This window comes from Ylistrum balloti, unplaced genomic scaffold (genome assembly GCF_031769215.1).
Source record: "Ylistrum balloti isolate Yb309-2 unplaced genomic scaffold, AGI_CSIRO_Ybal_v1 Utg370930, whole genome shotgun sequence".
NCBI lineage: Eukaryota > Metazoa > Mollusca > Bivalvia > Pectinida > Pectinidae > Ylistrum > Ylistrum balloti.
In genome coordinates this window covers 125,006-145,758 of record NW_026782526.1, presented here as the reverse complement: position 1 = coordinate 145,758, position 20,753 = coordinate 125,006, and the positions used below count along the sequence as shown (strand labels likewise).

General features: G+C 32.9%; 2 protein-coding genes and 1 long non-coding RNA gene across 3 annotated transcripts in view; 2 read left to right on the top strand and 1 right to left on the bottom strand.

Moving 5' to 3' along the window:
* The window catches only part of LOC132559541 (uncharacterized), a 68,815-nt gene that overhangs the window by 10,543 nt on the left and 37,519 nt on the right, over positions 1-20,753 (bottom strand). Inside the window, 9 exon segments of the mRNA XM_060224169.1 lie at positions 13,570-13,847; positions 14,534-14,750; positions 15,016-15,101; positions 15,240-15,314; positions 15,630-15,742; positions 16,152-16,280; positions 17,110-17,239; positions 17,532-17,710; positions 18,019-18,081. Of these exon segments, the coding sequence (XP_060080152.1) occupies positions 13,570-13,847; positions 14,534-14,750; positions 15,016-15,101; positions 15,240-15,314; positions 15,630-15,742; positions 16,152-16,280; positions 17,110-17,239; positions 17,532-17,710; positions 18,019-18,081 (1,270 nt within the window).
* On the top strand, positions 1,824-14,026 carry LOC132559538 (uncharacterized). The gene is made up of 3 exons (XR_009554627.1): positions 1,824-1,866; positions 11,603-11,681; positions 13,611-14,026. It is a non-coding gene; the product is annotated as an uncharacterized LOC132559538 (long non-coding RNA).
* Positions 7,234-8,945, top strand: LOC132559537 (cytochrome P450 4F6-like). The gene has a single exon (XM_060224167.1). It carries the CDS (start codon positions 7,234-7,236, stop codon positions 8,740-8,742), a length of 1,509 nt encoding a protein of 502 aa, XP_060080150.1. The 3' UTR covers positions 8,743-8,945.

Here is a 20,753-nt window from a genome sequence, read left to right as displayed (position 1 = left end):
CCTAGTGGCCTTAATTTTAATGTGCGACATAAATGTCCAAAGGGAAACTTAGGGTATTTTGAAGAACTGTAAATTACTACGAGAAAGGAACTGCACATTGGATATAAAATGCATCGTGCTGCGTTAGTGTTGTCAGACTGAGACATACAACATTTAAAACTTCGATCATGATCAAATGGAAGTTTAATATTTCTACATGATGCTGAGGTATGTTTAGCATTGTGACAGACTTGTCCAAAATATCACAAAACGTCCAGAACCTGTGACGGTGATAAGCTGTAAAACCTTGTCAACGCCGCTTCCTCGTTGTCTAAAAAACCCATTTGCCAATATATATGTCCAAATCAAAAGAGAAAACCAATCATTTGTTCAGATAATTATGACACATCTGTGGAATTTATTAAGTTGTTATATATACATGCGTTTTATTGTGTTGTTGGAAATGAACATACGCATTGAGTCTGAATATCTGCAATGAAATGTAGTGTGGTTCTACTGGTCGTCAACGATCGAATAACATACAAGAAAAGCAATTCGTAGTTGTACAAAATTATCGTTTTGTTTACTTCCGGTGTAAGATGTCTCCATCGGATCAGTCGAAGATGATTTGTATTTTACGTAAAGATATGTTTCAGTTATACCACACAGAGAGATAAAACTAGGGACCTACAAGTACGTCATGTGATATATGGTCACAGTCGTAAGCTGCTGATCACTTAGGCTCGTTTTTTTTTTTTTAATTTCGTTGACTCGATTGATTATCCTTGCCGGATTTTTTCCTGTCGCCATTTTGGCTGTACATTAGTTTACCTTGTGTACTTTCGGTGTAAGATGGCTCCCTCGGATCAGTGGAAGATGATTTGTTTTTTCCATAAACGACATGTTTCTGCTATACTGCACCTTTATAATTTTGTCCAATATACATAAATTTTGCTAATCAAAGTTGACCTGCCCACAATCTGCCATATAATCGACTTTACATTTAGCCCTATATTATATATATATTACTCGCATCTCGTCAAATCAAGTTTTTTCTACATATATATATATATAAAGCACGAACTCCGTCCTTTCTTTGAAAAAGTGTGAGCACAATAACAGACAATCTTACTGTACAGATACTTGAGATTATATATAGAGAGAGAAAAAAAAGAAACAAAAAACAATTACATCGTAATTGCCTTTATATTAATGTCTACAAACACCTACAACTTCAGCTATCTGTTACTACATATAGAATATATCATATAACATTTAGCATGTCAGTGTATGTTCTGATAATACATACTTTTCTTGTGGTCTTGGTTTGAGCCAAACCTTCAGCAAATAAACTCTTACCACATAAAAATGAAAGCAATTAACAGTATATCTCTACATATTTCTATATGTAGTAACACATCCCCTGCCCCACCTTTCCCACACACATCCTCACTCTCACACATATAGAGCAACGGGCCACACTACCAACATAACATCATCAACCATTAGAATAGATCAAGCTGAACTGCTCGAGATGCAGCTACTGAATCTTTCCATATGAAGTATTTATATCTTATCATAATATACTAATGTTTAGTGCACCTCTGTTGCAATCCCACACAATATATATAGGAAAAAATTACATGATCGACCAATATAATTAATAAGTATTTATTCATGATTAATGACGATTTGTTTCTAAATGAAAAACTACGCAGAAATAATCAATTTTATTCAATACTTTTAATCCGGAAAAAGTTAACAGTCAATACGCCTTGTTTTTTATACAACATTGTCTAATCCGGAAAAGCTGTCATTATGCCTTGCTTTTTACATAACACAAGTTCACTTCCGGAACGACGAAAAACTTTTGAATTTCAAAACAATGTAAGTAACTTAGTTCCCAGAATATAATTACTTCTTTCCTCATAATTAGTCTTTGTAGTTATGCGTGTCTACGGCCTGTCATGAGTGACAAGTAATGTTAATTAGTTTGCCTGGTTCAATGATTTACTCAAACTCTATTACAATAAAATTTTTAATCGAGAACTTGCATAGCTGAAAATCGATCGCATTCACTACATCTACATCTAATCGTTCCACCAATCTGTCATTCTTGACAATTACTTGGTGTTACACAGAGGTGCTAGGGTTTGTAATAACTGAATGTTTGTTTATGTAAAATCTGCTTGTGTGTGTGTGAGGAAGTATGTGTGTTTGTGTGGTGCGTTTACAGCTTGAAATTACATACATGTAGGCAGTGCAGCAAGTCCCTTTTTGAAGGCCTCTAGGCTATCTGCCTCTGCTACACTGGCTGGAAGAGCATTCCATACAGAAATCGTTCTTGGGAAGAAGAAGCTGTATTTGAGTGTGTCAGTCCTAGTGTATATTTTTCTGTACTGTTTGTTGTGCTGGGTCTTAGTGCGTTTGTTATTGTGTGCTTGCATGTATGAGTCAGGATGGATATCTACAAGCCCATTGATGATCATAAACATCATTATCAGCAGTGCCTTGTGTCGTCTAGTTGCAAGGGTCTCCCCTTGTAGGTTATCTAGCATATCCGACATGCTATTGGTGTTCCTGTGCCTGTTTGTTACCTAGCTAATCGGCGCTGGACTTTCTCAAGCTTATCCTGTTGTTTTTGGACATTAGGATTCCAGACACATGAAGCGTACTCGGTTATAGGTCTTACTAACGTCCAATATGCTGCTGACTTGGTTTCCTCACTACTGATCTTCAGGTTCCTCCAGAGAAAACCTTGGGTGCGACTGGTCTTGGCAGATATTCTGTCTATATGGTATGATCAAGAAAGGGTGGAAGTAAAGTCAACACCTAAGTAGGTGACAATGCGATTGTTATTGTACTAATACACTGAAAGTGTATGCTTACAACCCATTGTATGTTACAAAATGCAAAATGTGTTATTTAAGCTAATTTGTGCGGTCATAAAGTGGTACAGTATTGTAGCACATGCTGAATATTGTTTCTTTGTTGAAGAATGTGAGATGAAAAAATTTTCTTCAACCACCCCCTTTCGTCTTTATGTAATTTGTTATTTGTTTTTTGTATGTGTTTATATTCATTACCTTTTTTCCCCCTTATATGTTACTCAATGATTTCATTCTCTTCGGACCCGTAACTGCGTGTAGAAAGTATGGATATGCAACTGTATTCTTGGTTTAGGTACAATGATGTAAAACATGACATGTTGATAATAAGATAAGAATTGCGTCAGTAAACTGCCAGGGCCTGTGTACCAAAAATAAAAGGCAAGATTTATTGCATTGTCTAAAAAAAACACTACAACAACTTTAACATCATTTGTCTACAAGATGCATACTTTACATGTCATCAGGAAAAAGTGATAGAAACATGATGGGGTCTTAATTGTTTTTTAACTCTTTTCAATCAAATGCCCGTGGAGTAAGTATGATGATTAACAATTAACAGACGATGGTATGGCAAATATGTTAGCTCTTGATATAACTATTGAAAAAATTAAATTACTCTTGTAAATATATATGGCCCAAATAAGGATTGTCCTGATTTTTATGAAAATTTAAGAAACACTTTAAGAGAATTTAACAATACCCAATGTATATGTGGCAATTTCAATCTTGTTCTGGATCCGAAATTAGACACGCATAATTATAAAAGCATTAACAATCCCTGAGCTAGAGATAAAGCTGCTGACCTCATAGAAGAATTTAATCTTGTCGATTGCTTTAAAATTAATTATCCAGAATATAAATGTTATAGTTGGAGAAAAAGAAACCCTTTTAAACAAGCAAGACTTGACTTTTTTCTTATATCAGATAATCTTATGAGTTTAGGAGAACAAACACACATACATGCAGGATACAGAACAGATCACTCACTAATAAAACTAGAACTAAAAATAAATAATTTTGAAAAAGGTCGTGGATTATAGAAATTCAATGATAGTCTTTTATATACCACTCAATATGTAAACAAGATAAAAAAGAAAATTACTGACACTAAACTACAATACGCATCACAGAGGTACAACCAAAACATAACAAATATATCTGATATTGATCTAGACTTGACAATAAGTGACCAGCACTTTCTAGAAACTCTTCTTATAGAGATTAGAGGATTGCCTATACAATATGCATCAAATTAAAAAAGAAAAACTTGCAAAAAAGAAAGCAAACTAAAAGTAGAAATTGATGACATTGAGAACAGTAACACTACATTAACAGACATTCATATTCAAGAACTTGAAAATAAAAAGAAATTGAGTTAGAAAATATTAGAAAAAAAATTAAAAGGAAACATGATAAGATCAAGAGCAAAACAGATTTCTGTAGTCCTGAATAAAAAAAACTATATAAAGAAAACTTTTTACAAACTTGAAAAAAATAAGGGGAACTTATCACTAGTCAGGACAAAATATTGAAGGAAATTGAATTATTTTTAAAGATCTATACTCAAAACACTCTCAAAACATTGAAGATGTAGACTTGGGAGAATTTCTTAAAGATAATGAATTTAATATACTTAGTGATTATAGAAAAAATAACATTGGAAGGAGATTTGACAGAAAATGAAGTACAATTAGCTGTAAAAAATATGAAAAATAATAAATCACCAGAATAAGATGAGTATACTTCTGAATTAAAAAACAAACTATCTGTTTCACAAAAACAGTTCATCATTATATGTCTTCCAAAAGGTTATTAACCAAGACGATATGTAAAAAAAACGTGAGACCTATCACCCTTCTTAACATAACTTAAATTTAGATGCTGCATGTATAGCAAATAGATTAAAATCAGTCCTTGATTCTAAAATTTCTAAAACACAAACAGAATCTTTAAGTGGAAGATACATTGGTAAAAATACAAGGTTAATTTATGACATAATGAACTATACAGAACAATATAATATTCCTGGACAACTTATTTTCATCAATTTTGAAAAAGCATTTGATTTCGTGTCCTGGAACTTTCTAAATAAAGTATTCATTTTTTTCAAGTTTGGAATTAGCATAAGAAAATGAATTCAAGTTTTTAATACAAATACTTCTTCTGCTATCATACAGAATTGCTTTTTATCTAGTTTTGTTGACATAAAAAGGGGTTGTAAACAAGAGGACCCAGTTTCATCTTACCTATTTCTTTTAGTAGCTGAAATACTAGCCATTATGGTTAAAAATAATAAAAAATTCAAAGGAATACGAGTAAATGATAAAGAACACAGGCTATCACAGTTTGCTGATGACACCTCTTTTATTTTAAATGCCTCAAAATCTTCATTCATAGAGACAATAAACATGTTAGACAAGTATGCTTAAATATCTGGGCTGAAAATAAATACTGAAAAAACAAATGTTTGATAGGGAGTAAAAAGTTTAGTGCTGATGGAAACTGAAATGGGGAACAACCAGATTTACTTGACTTGGAATGGATTTTGCTGTCAATTTGGAAGACATGGTTCATTTAAATTTCAATAAAACAATTACTGTTATTGATAGTAATGTACAACAATGGTTGAAAATAATTTTAACACCTATTGGAGGATAACTGTTCTTAAATCACTTATCATTGCGAAAATGAACCATTTGTTTATATCTCTACCTTCTCCAAGTAAAGAGTTCATACAATCTCTGAAGAAAAAATTCTTTAATTTCATCTGGCAATCTCCAATTGATCGAATAACACGCTCAACAATTATTCAAGATTATTGTGAGGGTGGGCTCAAAATGATTGATTTACAGAACTTTATAAATGGCCTGAAAACTGCTTGGATTAGGAGATTACTCCTTTCCAAAGACATTGAATGGTCAAACTTGTTGGAAGATACTTATGAACTCAAAAAAGCTTAATTTTGAATTGTATACATTAAAAATATTCAGACACAAAAAATGTTCTGGAGAGATGTTTTTGAAGCATGGATAAAAGTCTCAGAAATGATAAATATTAAAAGTTTTGATGATCTTTTAAAATCGCCAATTTGGTACAATAGTAATTTTAAGATTGGTGAGAATTCTATCATTTTTTATGACTGGTAATTACAAAATGTAGTTTTTGTTGGAGATTTGGTTCAAGAGGATGTTGGATTTTTCAGCTGTGGTGACTTTAAAAATATATGATATAACTACTGGAAACTTTACTACATTAGAAAAATATTTGTGAATCAATCAAAACCACTTATGAGAGATAATGATATAAGAGCACATAATTTATCTATTAAAAAAAAAAAAAATAAGAAATCACTAACACAGCAATAAACAAATGGATATCTATTAACCAGTCCTGTTCAAATATTAAGTGGAAAATAAGTTTTGCTCTCCCTTTCAAAATTACAAAAGACAGCAGTATTCAAAGGTTTATTTTTTTTATTTATTTCTAGAATACTTCCTCTGAATCACTATCTAAAAATAATTGGAATTAGACAATGTGATTTATGTAACCTGTGTAAAGAAACCAAAGAAAACCATTGAACACCTTTTTTATGATTGTCAAATAACAAAAGAATTCTGGCAGGACATATGCAGATGGATATACTTAAAAACTAAGCAATCTCTTGAAATTAAAAAAAAGATGCTATTTTATTTGTTAAATTATTTGACTTTCAAAAATCTATTCCAGTCAACATTATTATGATTCATGCTAAATTTTTTATCTACTATAGCTCTAGACAGAAAAGAAGTCCAAGTTTGACGGAGTTCAAAAAAAATTATATAATATGTACGAAACTGACAAGGTGATAGCCAAAGGGAAAAATGAAACTGAGAAGTTTGAGAAGATATGGGCACTATGGTCAGGAATTTTTATCATTTAAAAAAATATAAGAAAGTATAAAGCCAATAATATTACAGCATATCCTCTATGAGTCAAGATGAAAGCAGCTGAAAACAGTGACTGTCCATCGGATAAATGTCCTGTGAAACCTCAACATATCTCTTTTTTTCATATGAGACAAAAAATAAATAAAATTCTAGACAAAATATTGGGAGTGGAACAAAGTATCACTACTTTTAAATGCAATTTTTTTTATCAATTATAAATAGGAATATGTTTATATAAGTAAAGTGCTTGTGTAAGGATGTGTCAATATATGTTTGTAATATGTATAAAAAATAATAAAAAGAAAAACTAAATAAAAAAAAAACAAAAACAAAAAAAAAAAACAAAAAAACCCGAAGAGACAATCACTTTAAATGTAACGAACGTTGTAGCTAACGTTCTTTAATGCAATGTATTTGTTATTTCAGCCAACAAAAGCATGGACTTCTCAATGTTGATATTTGGTACTATACTTCTCATATGCCTCATATGGAAGGGCGGTACTATGGTCAAAACACATAGAACAAATAGTGCTTTATTTTCATCAAGCACAATGTTGTCGATTGGCAAGCGTCATCCTATCTGGGGACATTTACACCTGATGCCAGAGTTTTCAGACTACTTGCGACTAGTAGATAAAGGCGTCAAAGAGACTGGAAAGAAAGTTTCCGGGATGTGGATAATGTTTTTATATCCTGTGATTTCCCTGTGTCATCCGGAAACAGCTAAGATCATTTTGAAAACAACCGAACCAAAACCGGTGCAGACTGGCGGCGGTTACTTCGCATTTGTACCATGGTTAGGACAAGGCCTGTTGTTGAACTCGGGAAAGCAGTGGGAGAGAAATCGACGTCTTCTAACCCCGGCCTTCCATTATGACATTCTAAAATCATACGTTCCTACTTTCAACAAAGTATTCGACACTTTTATGACCAAACTGGAGAAGGTGTCATCTGACGGCAAAGGTGTGGAAGTCAGTGAGCCTGTGGGGATGGCTACCCTGGATACAGTTCTAAGATGTGCATTTTCGTTTGATGAACAAATACAGGAGGAAGGTTCGAGTCATCCTTACGTAACCGCTGTCCGGAATATATTGTTTCTAGCAGGTGTTCGGATGTTAAAACCTTGGCTGTACCCAGAAATATTTTATCGACTCTCCGCGGATGGCAAGAAGTATTTTCAGCATGTAAAATATGTCCATGATTTTGATGAAATGGTCATCCAACAAAGAAGAAAATCCATGGCGGCCGACCCTTCCCTTATGACCAAGCGTCGACTGGACTTCCTGGATATATTACTCACCGCCAGAGACGAACAGGGGATAGGACTGACGGACTTTGAGATAAGGAACGAAGTCGACACCTTCCTCTTTGGAGGTCATGATACTACAGCGGCTGCAATCAGCTGGACAATGTATTTATGCTCCAAATATCCGGACGAACAGCAGAAGGTGTATGAGGAAGTTCAGAAGGTGATAGGCGACAAGACACAAGTAGAATGGTCAGACATTCAGGAGATGTCACGACTCTCACTGTTTTTGAAGGAATCAATGCGTGTACACTCTCCAGTGAGTGTGATAGCTAGGATTACAACCAGGGAACACATTGTAGATGGACTGACAATACCAGCTAACAGTGAAGTGAACATCCTCATTGACACAATCAACCATCGCGAAGATGTATGGACGGATCCTGAAAATTTTAGGCGAGACAGATTTTCCGAAGAGACCACGAGGGACCCTTTCAGTTTCGTTCCGTTTTCAGCGGGTCCAAGAAACTGTATTGGCCAAAATTTTGCAATGAATGAAATCAAAGTGGCGATTGCAAAGATTATCAAACGGTTTCAGATTTTGCCAGATCTAGAAAACGAGACCATTCCACGATCGGAAGCTATTATTCACTCCAGAAATGGCGTTTGGGTAAAACTTGAGCAACGGCAACAAAATTAATTTATTTAAAGCACCTAACTAAATAAAAAAAAGTATCAGAAAAATACATATTTCATGCTATGGACAATTGCTTCAGTGGAACCAAATCGAAAAACGTTAGTTTTGCTTAAGTGATATAAACAACGTTTCAATATACATGTGTCACATATGAATGATGGCCCTTAGACACCTCTGACAAAACTAACTTTTATTAAGATATCTGAAATCAGTATACATATTGTTATATTTTTTGCGTTTGTCATTGTAAAATGTGCTTGATATTTCTTAACAAAAAGCCTTGAAAAAGGTAAATATGGCATCGAAAAGTCCATGAAAAGTCCTTGAATTTTGTCTTTTAAAGTTTGTATGAACAATGTGCGACATATCAAGAAGTATGTAACAGACCTCCACAAAAAGTTTGCCGGAATATGCATTATGTAAACATTATCTTGCAGATAGTAAAAAAAAGTTTTATAATGAAAAAAAAAATCGTAAAAGTGGTGTCGTATTGATAAATTAAATTTTTAAGCCATCTACAATTTATTTATTTATCAATGACACAGAAATATATGTAATGTTAGTAATAATGTCATTTTCATAATGTAATGTGTGATTGAATCCACGCCTGTGCCCAAAGTATCTTGATTTACTTTACCTTTTTTGCATGGAGACACGTCTTCCTCCGGGCAACGTTTCTACAATGCAAAATTTCAGTCAGGTATCAATATACAGACGTTTTATACTTTGAGAAATTCTTTTGATCATTTTGTCTTAAAATGAAGTAAGCAATCAATTTTGAGCACCCTTTTCTGTAAATATTTTTCTCTATTAGAATATCTTATTTTCCACTTCGTATACTGTCATTCCCCATTCAAACTACAATGAACATTTTTAATGTTTTGTAACAGAAGAAATATACGATGGGCTAAATCGTAAACAAAATCGGAATTTCTTGGCGCGAATATTTTTGTACAGTTTTGTGATTAGACATTCCGACAGACTGTTTTGTGTTTTAATATAAAGATGTATTTACCAGACCGAAGTGTTTTAAGGTCGTCATAATGAACTTACTGATAAATATTCTATAATTTGTACGATAGGGAGTTTGAATTGTTTGATGCTTGTTAGACTGCCAGATGGTTCCATTTAAAACGCAACTTCACGTACCTGGATTGACCCAGATTTACATGGCAGGTGTCTTTGATGAAGCAGAAAATGCTTACGCTTCTGGAACACTTTTGTTTTCTCCTTGAACTTTTTCGAAGGTGTATATATTCTTTTTCCTTTATATATATATATTTCCCCCTCGTTTCATTGAGTTAAAATTAAGATTTTCTTTACAAATCTGTTTTTTATGCGGTAGTATATTTTCTGAATTTCCAGAACCTCGTTCACGCGATGTACATGTACGAAACCGTCTCCTCAATATATACACCATTTATAACATCATTTTTTTAAACCCAGTATTTGACCACTGAACTTGATTGTACCTTGGTCGTGTTTAGTCTGATTGATTGAAGACGCTTTACATTCTTAATCACACGAAGGATGCGATAACTCAGCTGATTATATTTTCAGCTTTGATTTAAAACTGACCGTTTGTCTTGATGCAGCTTTTCAGCTTCATCGATGAACATTTGACCCATCTACCTATGCAATATTATGTCATTTAGATCCCGCTATTCGTAGAAGAAAAAAACGAAAAACCGACATTTTCTTCTTTGTGTGCAAATTTAAAGTGAACTGAAATAAAACAGTAAAAACCAACAAACTGATTATGTGACGTGTTTCAAAGCGCGGTACATGTTCATGTGCTGATTGTTTCGATGAGAATATTTACTAAGGTATGTAACACCGTCGCTAGCTTATGTGAGCATTATAGAGTGTGTCTTGCTATCAATGCGGCAGTTTGACAAAAAATTGCAAATCGATGGGTGTATCTAGTTACAGACAAAACACGCTGGGATTTTATGACTCTAGGACCAACAACAGCTAATTTATGTCGCCTTGTATTGATCTCATTTCACCTGAATTATGACATTGCATATTTTTCAAAGTTACCATACTATTAGTTTAACCGAATTCTGTTCTATAACAGTATGTGAAGCGGTGTATGTTTTATTTCTAAAACAACTTAAGTCGACATGGTTGTAAATTAGAGGCAAAAAGGTGATATCTCACTGGTGATTAACTGTTAAAAGAATGAATGTGCTTACATGTCTCCAAATAAAGTAAAGACCAAAATCATAATTACGAAAGTGTTTGTTAGTTGTAGTGCATTGAGCAAACACACGTGCCAATTCGTGTTTACAAGTGTTGTGTTAATGTGCAATAAAACAGTGTTGATTTACTTGCAAAATCATTCCAGAAAAAAAGCATCGAATGGTTTGAAGGTCATTTTTATTCATATTTTACAAATTAATTCGTTACAATAAAGTTGTTAAAACTACATAATAAATAGTTTTCTTGGCACTTCTTAATCACAGTTTCTTTAAAGCATGTATCACACATATATCTATCAACAAAACAATAAAACTTATATAAAACTACCTGCGTATTCTTGACTATTTTTGTACTTTTCTTGTAACTTCCCATTTAAAAAGCACAAACCACTAAAGCTAATAACAAAAACTTTGGTTGGAATATTCTTGAAAAGCAATTTGGACAAAAGAAAGAGTAAGACTTTTATCTCGATCCCACTAGCCATATTTCAGTATGGAAAGAAACATTTAAAATTGAAACTGATCTCGTTATAATATTGTTTAGTAGTTTGCAGAAGAAACAAATGATAAATATTTTGAATGCTGATTAAATAAGGTTTTCAATACACTTTTTTGTATTCTGTTTCAAGGAAATTATATTTTCACTCGTTTCATTTTAGATTTGATGCTCTGAAGTAAAATGTTCATCAATTAACAACGATATATCGTAAAAATGCCAAATAAAGTTCTGTTAACAAGGTCAGTATAAATAATTTTGTTATATATATTTCTAACATCATCATCAGTTTGTGTTGTACTGGAGGTTATATTGATGTTGTGTGTAAAAGATCGATTGTGTTCCTCAGTTCAGGAAAAATATTCAGAGTACTCAATATGTTTACGAACTTTTCATAACTCGAAAGACGGTGTCAGCGAGAAGCCAGTTGATAAAACCTTCTTACCTTATTAAGGTGGATGTAATGCATATAACAGTTATCCAAGAATAACCATTTTAACAATTATTTTATAATATTTTTTTTCAAATTAATTATCAATATATTTATCTTTCTAGAAAACTAGTAAAACATTTGATTAGTTTGTAACAGTTAAAATATATTAAATTATTTTTAATGTTTTGTATCACATGACATTCAGCAAAAACTGAAAAAAATAACAGAGAATAACTTAATAATTATGTACAATCTTCATCACAAAAAGCAAACTATCATTAAGGTGTTTAGCAGCCATACAATCCTAACCTCTGAGTCAGAAAATGTCTTTTTCTCTCATAATAATGAATATTTAATTGTTTCATTTTTCAGAGGATTGGTCAAATTTGCATGGCGTAAGTTTAAGGAATGTGTTTGATTTTGTTAATCAAATGAATCGCATTCAATGTTAACACTAATAAAAAAAAACCGGAAACCATATATATATATATATATAATTCATAATGTAACGAGGACCGGTACATGTACCCTTTTTGATAATTTTGCGGCGTAAACATTTTTAATTATTCATTCAACAATGCCGAATAGTTATCGTTCTTGATACATGTTATGGCACTTAATCAAACTCTTATCTTTATCTTTGGACGGAAAAGAGAATAACAATTTGCAAATAACAAAGTGATAACAACAAGAGCTATTGTCTTTGTACTTAACATTTGTCGAAACCGTATAAAGGATTTAAGTGTGAGTTTGATGCAATTCTTAAGATGAATCTATGAAGTAAAGACTATTTGTACGAAACGGTTGATTTCAACCCTGGAGTTTAGGTAAGCTTCAAGAAGGAAAACGCACGTATAACATTTTCTCTCCCGCGAACAATACATGCTTATGACAATATATATATTTTCAGATTAAATTCAGTCTTATTTACAATCACAATGTTCGCATTAACATAACGACACCTAAAAGCTATAAAGGTATGCATACAGGTATATATATAAATATATATATAAAAAAAAACATGAAGAATTGACATGATGGGTCCATCCTCGTTGCAGTTGCGAAGATAATTAGGCGGTCTTACACAGTACATTTCTATGAAATTCTCAAAATTTATCATGTATGATAGGCTTTCTGATTGTTACGTCTGAAATATTTGTAAAAGCACAATATTAAATAAATTCATAAAACGATAGCAAACACTAATCTACTTGACACGAGTTTTCGTACCAAATTTACCAAGTATAAAATACCGATCTGATATGTCGTTTAATTCTAATAATAATCTTATGACCACACAAATACTGAAGTTATATGTTATGTGTCAAAGCAGTCAATGCTCAATACACCATTTGCATCGGTGGAGTTGTTGACTTCGTTGGAACAGATAGTTTTCGCTTTGATTCATTTTCCTCCAATATATTCGGTAACCTACAAGAAAAGGAAATATGGTGCTAGTTATTTCTCAAACACATTGCTTGATCTAACTAGAAGAGTTTTTCCTCTTTCTGTTATTGCAAACTATCCCTTAATTATATTGAATTATAATAATCACAATAATATGATTTTGTAGGAATAAAATATAGGATTGGTGTTTTTATATTGACGCCTATTATTCAGGAGACATAAACCTTTTCTTTTGGGTAGGTCGATTTTGTATCGACGAAAAACCAAAAATAATATCGATAAGACCTTACGTTGCATATTTGTTGAGGAGTTCAACCTTCTCTCCTTTCAGCTTATTAGGGTCAATCTTGCCCTCGATTAGATCCTGTGCCTGCTTCCGAAGCTGGAATGTTGATGTTTTTCGGAGAGGCATTCCGAGTGGATTCATGTCTCGTTGTCTTGTGCCACCAGAGAGCTGGCGTAGTTTCTGGTTGTATTTTTGATCCGACATATCCAATGGATTGTCAACAATGTTATCGTGCATCGACAAGAAGAGAGGTACGTACACGAGGTAGTCAAGAAAGGATATCTAAAAAGGAGGAGGAGGAAAAGATTAAAATTGTCGTGAACAGTACATAACACATTCGCTGATGTGGAAAATTTCACATAAATACACGTTTTTGATTTTTCAAGATATTTTGGTAATATAGATGATACCTATTATGGAACAGACATCACCAACAAATAAAATTGCAGTGTCTTGCCCTAGATGATTTTGAACTATATGAGAGGAATCTATTACAATTTATTGTTTGCTTATTCAAATAACTAGAAATATTTTGAGGCAAGGTTGAAAAAAGCATACTACGTATCAACACTAGAATATTGCTTTACTGACGAGTCCTGGAAGTACGAAACAGCTCTGCACGATAAGTAGAAATTATGTTTTGCTTGACTTTTTCTAAATTTGCATCGAAAAGTGAGTGTGTCTTTTTTACATCCTTAAAATAGACACCGAATAATAAATAAAATGCATCTGAGATGGAGACGAAATCGTTGAACAAATAATGCATCAGAAAAGTAAAAATAGATTCGACATTCATAATTTCAGTAACGTCATCAAAATGTTTTTAAATGTAATGGATGAGCAGGTGCTGTCACACAAAAAGTAAACGTTCTTAATTAACCTTAATATAGAATGCAAACTTTTGCAAAAAAAAAAAAAAAAAAAAAACCCTGAAACATCACAAGTTTAAACTGTACAAATAAGTTTACCTCATTATACACATTAGGGTGTAGTCTAGCCATGACGTGTTCCTGTTGTTTCCAATTTAATCCTCCAGCTATCAGCTCTATACGTAAAGAATCGGCTTTTATAAAGTTTGACGTGCGGTCGGATTCCACATTGCAGTAGAACATTGCTTTATACAGACCCATCTTCCTTTGAATATCTAAAAGGTCACAAATCTCGAGAAGGTGTTTACTGACGGAGCTGTAAAATTAGATAAAAGAATTATTAAGTTTCCAAAAAGTTCATGTCAACAAATCATTTGATTAATATTAGAGTGAAAATGAACCCATTAATTGTGAAAATTTCCACACGGCTCTACTTTTGAAAAAAGTAAGTTTTATCAATATCCTCATGTTTCCATAGAAATGATTTATCATCACGCTAAATGCTTCGAAAAGCTGATATTATAAAATAAGTGATGTTAAGATTGATCAATATTATCTATATACAATTATAATCCACTTACTCCATTGATGTCACCCTCTCACATAAAGCTGATACTACAGCAAACATCCGGAATGTCATTTGAGTTGCGTCATCTAAATTAAGAACCTGAAATTTGAAAAAATAAATGTGAAAATAACATTTTGCTGTTCTCTGACAACTAATGATTATTCTTACTGATAAATGAAATACAGGTATATAAGATAATAGCCGTTGTAATATGATTTCTAAGTAGTTTGAACTTACCTTTAAAACGTATTCCAGTTGTTTTGTTGTCATTGCTTGTATAGTGGGGATACCGTTGAGGGCAGTTCGAGTTTCCTATCGAAAACAGGAAATTTTGTTAAATTTTCAAATAGGTAAACCAATATCTAGTGCATATGTGTAACTTCCCGTGTAAACAGTTGTATTCTTATTCTATTCATTTCTACTATGTACATACCCCATTTCGCTGTTGTTTTAATTATACACATTTCGGATCATTGGTAAAGGTCACAAATATCGAAAGCGTATGTTGATCAATATGTATTTCACATAACACAAACTCTAAAATTATTTCTTCAATGCATTTTTTCGAACGAACGAATACCATTTGTTAATAGATGTCATGACGTCATTTGCAAAGCTGTTACTTACTTTGTAAGACAGCACCTGATCCATGTCATCGTCTTCAACCACAAACGCCCGGGCATATCCCTCTATCTTGCTGGGGTCAACAAGTCGGTAGTGGGAAACGAAATCGATGTCACCTATGTTGATAACAAAATTGAATACAATGTACTTAAAACAAACACATCATCGTAATACATTTCTTATCTACATAGTCCTACTAACGACTTCTGTTAATCAGAACACAAACTGTACATCAAGCTTTTTCCATGGAAAAGTACTAGATCTTTACCCTTAGAAGAAAACTTATAGCATACCAGGCGTCTAAATGAAACCATTATACCTTTTTTCAGAATTCATGAAACATGGACAAAATAGAAACAAAGAATAAAAAATACTAAAACAACTCTGAAATAGATACAACGACAATAAAACCAGGTGTTCAAAGAAGCAAAGCGTCTCTGCTGCATCGAATATAACCGCCATGTTCGTTGAACCGATAATTCATTTTATTTGAAATGTTTTGCTTACATATCTTTACTTAATTACCTCGCTCGTCTAAATCCTTGGCAGATTCGGCGTCCTTTAGTTCTGACATGTTGAGAATGCTCTTCATGTGGTCTATCAAAGCCTGACCTCCTTTCTTCATCTTAACATTGACGCGCTTTGTCCCAACCACTGTCCAAAAACAAATATCCGTATAATACGTCTGGCTAAGTAATTGTAGTCCATTTGTAGTTTGTGAAAAATATGATTATATTACCAAAGGTAATATTTACTGGGTGCTATACTTAAGATGAATAGAACAAGTCTAAAATGAATTTTTTTTGGGAATAAATTAATCCATCTATTTGTCTGAATTACAACGCTATCTTGTGCATGAATCAGCTTGAGAACTCATAAAACAAGAGGCCCGTGGACCTTGACGGATACCCAAGTTCTATGTCATAGAAAATCCACTTAATTGCAAAGTAAGAAAACTATAACGTTGTACATGTGTAAATTTAAAGTTCGATACTTTTAGCCAAGAATGAAGTATTACATCTGAAACTTTAGTAAGCATTACCTCTTCCCTAACGGGGGAGCGGATGACACGCTGGAGTCACGAATTTCACAAATTCGTATTTGTTATAAATCATTGCCAGCAGAAATTAAATTATTATCCTAACACATTTTCCCACGTAAACTGTAGTGGTCGTTTTTATCTCCCATGAAGGCAATGAAATGACTATTGAAATTTCAGACAATTTGAGCTCTTGCAGGCCCCTGAGTTAAGGGGACCATATTACTAGCACTTTTGGCCATAGAAAAATTCTGTAATTCATTACAGTTTAGAAAGTTTTGAGATGATGAAAATATTTATTGTTTACGGACGGATGCTACACGACGACGGACAAAAGGAGGAAAAAATTAGGCTTCCTCTCATGTGACCTCGAACAACTGAATATTTCGTTATTAAGAGACTTGTAATCTTCTCGAAGTTTTGATTTAAATATACCAAACTTACACGTATCAACATCCAAATCACTGTCCTTAGCCAAATCAGAAGACCTGGCATCTGATCCATATTCCGATGCCCTTTTTGTTGGAATTTTTTTCTTTCCTTGGAATATCTTGACATCATCCCCAAATTTTTCCTGGAAAATATTTTAAAAAAGAACATAATGAAGCCGAAAGGTGATCTATGCTCAACACAATATATTAATCATTTCTCTCAAAAACCATTACATCTAAATAAATCACTTAGAACGCCTACAATTTATCACGAGCTTAGTGAAGGCAGATGATGAACTGTACTAAGCGACAATTGCTATTTATAAAACATTTGCCATTGAGGTAGAATGGCTCTTGAAATTAAATCACCAAATCCAGCGTTGATATGTTATGTTTTGTTCTCCGATAAACATCCTTGATTTCCCGTCTATTTACCTGGAGTTTTTTGGCGATTTCCTCCTTGGAAAGATTAGGGTCTATACCCAGCTTCCTTAAGTCGTCTGCTGTTAGCTTATCTATATCTATTTTCTTCTTTCCTTTCTTAAGGCGAATCTTTCCGTCCGGTCCTACTTCGAATTGTTCCTCGTCAGAATCATCCTCACCGCCCTTTTTACCTATCATTTAAGGATCAAATGGCAGATATTACATAATTGTGATTTAATGCAACATGTTTTGTTATATCTTTATTTATTAGCAATTATTCGTGGACTGTCTATGGCTTTCATTCCATCAATTCAAATATAAAGTTTAAAAAATAAGATAAATTATATACAGTTATAAACATATTATATACATTTGTATGGTCGGTGCCGAAACTAACATTATATTTCAATTAATATAAATTCACAATATGCATCCATCGAAAAGTTCGTAAGCTATAACATCTTCAGTATATCACGTCTTATTGAAAATAAGATGCTACTTATAAACCAGCTGTTTCTTAAAACTTGCCTTTTTTGACCCCGACGCCCTTCTTCTTCGTCATCTTGACATTGCCATCAGAGTCTGATAAAAATATTTGTATATAGTGACAAAGACATTATTTAACACTAAAATTGAAAAACAACAAGAATACGAAACTTAATGCCAATATTAGCATTTTTGACGTGGACAACAGATTTATTATTAACTCATTTCGGTCATGCTTCAATATATGTTATCGGAGATGAATAGAGAAATAAGTTTCCAGAACAAGTTACGGTGGCAATTGGAGTAAAAAATTCCAAGACCGAATCAAATTGAAACTGTAATTCACAACAGAGAAAGAAGGCGAGTTTTCTCGATCGATCTCACCAGACAGACTACACCTACACCTAATTCAGGAAGACATATTTGATGATAACTTATTGCCTGGCATTTAAGAGTGTAATGGGGATCTAGTGTTGTGACAACAGCTCGCCAAACATTTGCAAACACACACTACCACAAACAATTAAACCTGTCTCTGATTTATTTCAGAAAGAAATGTGATCATCGTTTGCAATTTCTACTAATCAATTCTTGCACTTTAAGAATTTCATGAACACATGATTTAATATTACATTTTCGTATACGATCGGATATTTGTACATTACTTGGGAATTCTATTGTCCTAATTCTTCGCGTTGTTTAGTTTAAATGTTTTTATAACACTGTTGAATTTCATATTTGGATTCACATTGTTTCATTAATTTATTCCTCTATATACCCCGTAGTTTACTGTACGAATGGTGATACAGTACAGAACAACATACGCGTGCCATCGCGTGTATTACATACCTGTATGAATAGGGCATTATATAAACAGACATTTATACTACGAAACCGAGAAGCTGTTAGTATAATTATCTTTAATAAATTTATAATTGTATAATTGTTATTTCAAATAGCAATTGTTGTGATAGATGATAATTTTTATCTACCGGCGAATCATCTTCCCTTGTAATGAGGTTCCTCTTATCTTATTTACTTTCAGCAGTTTTAAGCAAGTTTATATAAAACGAACTTTAGAGCTTAGTTCGAGTAAACACTGTTACTTCAATGGGTATGACTTACAAAAACAGGATCATATGCTAGACGTCTGCCTTGTACACTACTGTTTACATATAAGATGTGGTTGTGCGAAGTACCACATACCAAGTCACTTCATTAAGTTAAGTTGAAAGGAACGAATACTTTCAGCTGCCTATAACAAGCTATCGGGATATATTTGAACGGGCTTGACCTCTGTATCGCTACTTTGATGAAAGGTGTACCGGTTTTCAGTTTTACAAAGAATATTATCGTGGCTAAAATTCTTTATTTATATACGTACCGTACTCGTACTCATAATCAGATCCTTCATCTCCCTGTAAAGTTCAACATGAAACGTGAAATATTCAATTTGGTATTAATATATCAAAACATGTATTGTTTTAAGCACAGGGCTTTTCAACACTTGCTAACATCACTCGTTAATTAATACCTTTAAATTAAATTTGTTATTCGTTCTGACATATAAACTGTACTTATAAGAACACAATATTTATTCTTTAACATTATAATACTTAAGTATTGCTTCAGCTTAATAAGCGTCGGCATTTATGAAATACCATGTCCTTCAGATAAGTGGCAAATTGAAATTGATACGTGAACATAAAAAACTCAAGTGTATTTGTATCGACAATATCTCTCTGAGCCAACGCATGGCCACTTGACGGATTAACCCACAGCTACCTTGGTATACTGGATAGTAGTAGAAAGTCATGTCGTTTGCCAGTGTATAAAATTTCACACATTACAAAAAAAGAACTTATCCCCCCTTCCCCCAAATATATATTCATTCCTTATTCGGATACTTCTTGTAAGTAGCTCTTTTACTGATATATTTAAAGTTTGAAAGCGATTTTCAATGATTATCCTATGTTTTAGTTTTCAGAAGTTGTAGTACGTATATATGGTATATTACTTACAGGTTTGTGTCCTTTCCTAGTCTTACGGATTACTCGTCCTTGATCGTCATATTCCTGAAAAACAACCAGTTAATATATATTTGCATGTAAAGGTAATTTATAATTTCAAGGCATAACTTAGACCTGTTATATTTTTTTTATATTCGCTGTAGTTTATCTGCAAATAATCCAACTAAGGTTGCTGGATAATGAACTTATGGAATATATTTTTGCAGCGGAGTAAGAACATTTGATTTTAGATTAGATCGATAATAGGTAATACCACTTTTAACTATTAACAATCAGGTGCTTACGTATTCATACTCTGCCTCAGAACCTGTTCTCTTCTTACGTCTTATTTTCTCACCAGTGATGGAATCTATGGCTGACTCTCCTGTACAAACATATTTAACATCTCAGAGTATGCCTTAACTGTTGTCCAGAATCATTGTTTTAGTATGTCAGAATTTCGTATGAGAGAGTAACACTTGCATGAATGTCTTAAGTACCAATGTTACGAACTCAAAGTTAACTTGTGAATTTTGGGTTGATTAACGATTGTTTTATTCTATTATTTGTGATTAACAATTACTGAAGACATCACATTATCGATCAAATAAATGATCTACTTCGTCATTTCTGAAGGTTAAGTGACTGTAATTTGGTATAACATTATCATCAATAGACAGGAAATAGACAAAAGGAAAAGGAAAAATACATTTAAAAAAAAATCACCTTTCCTCAACGT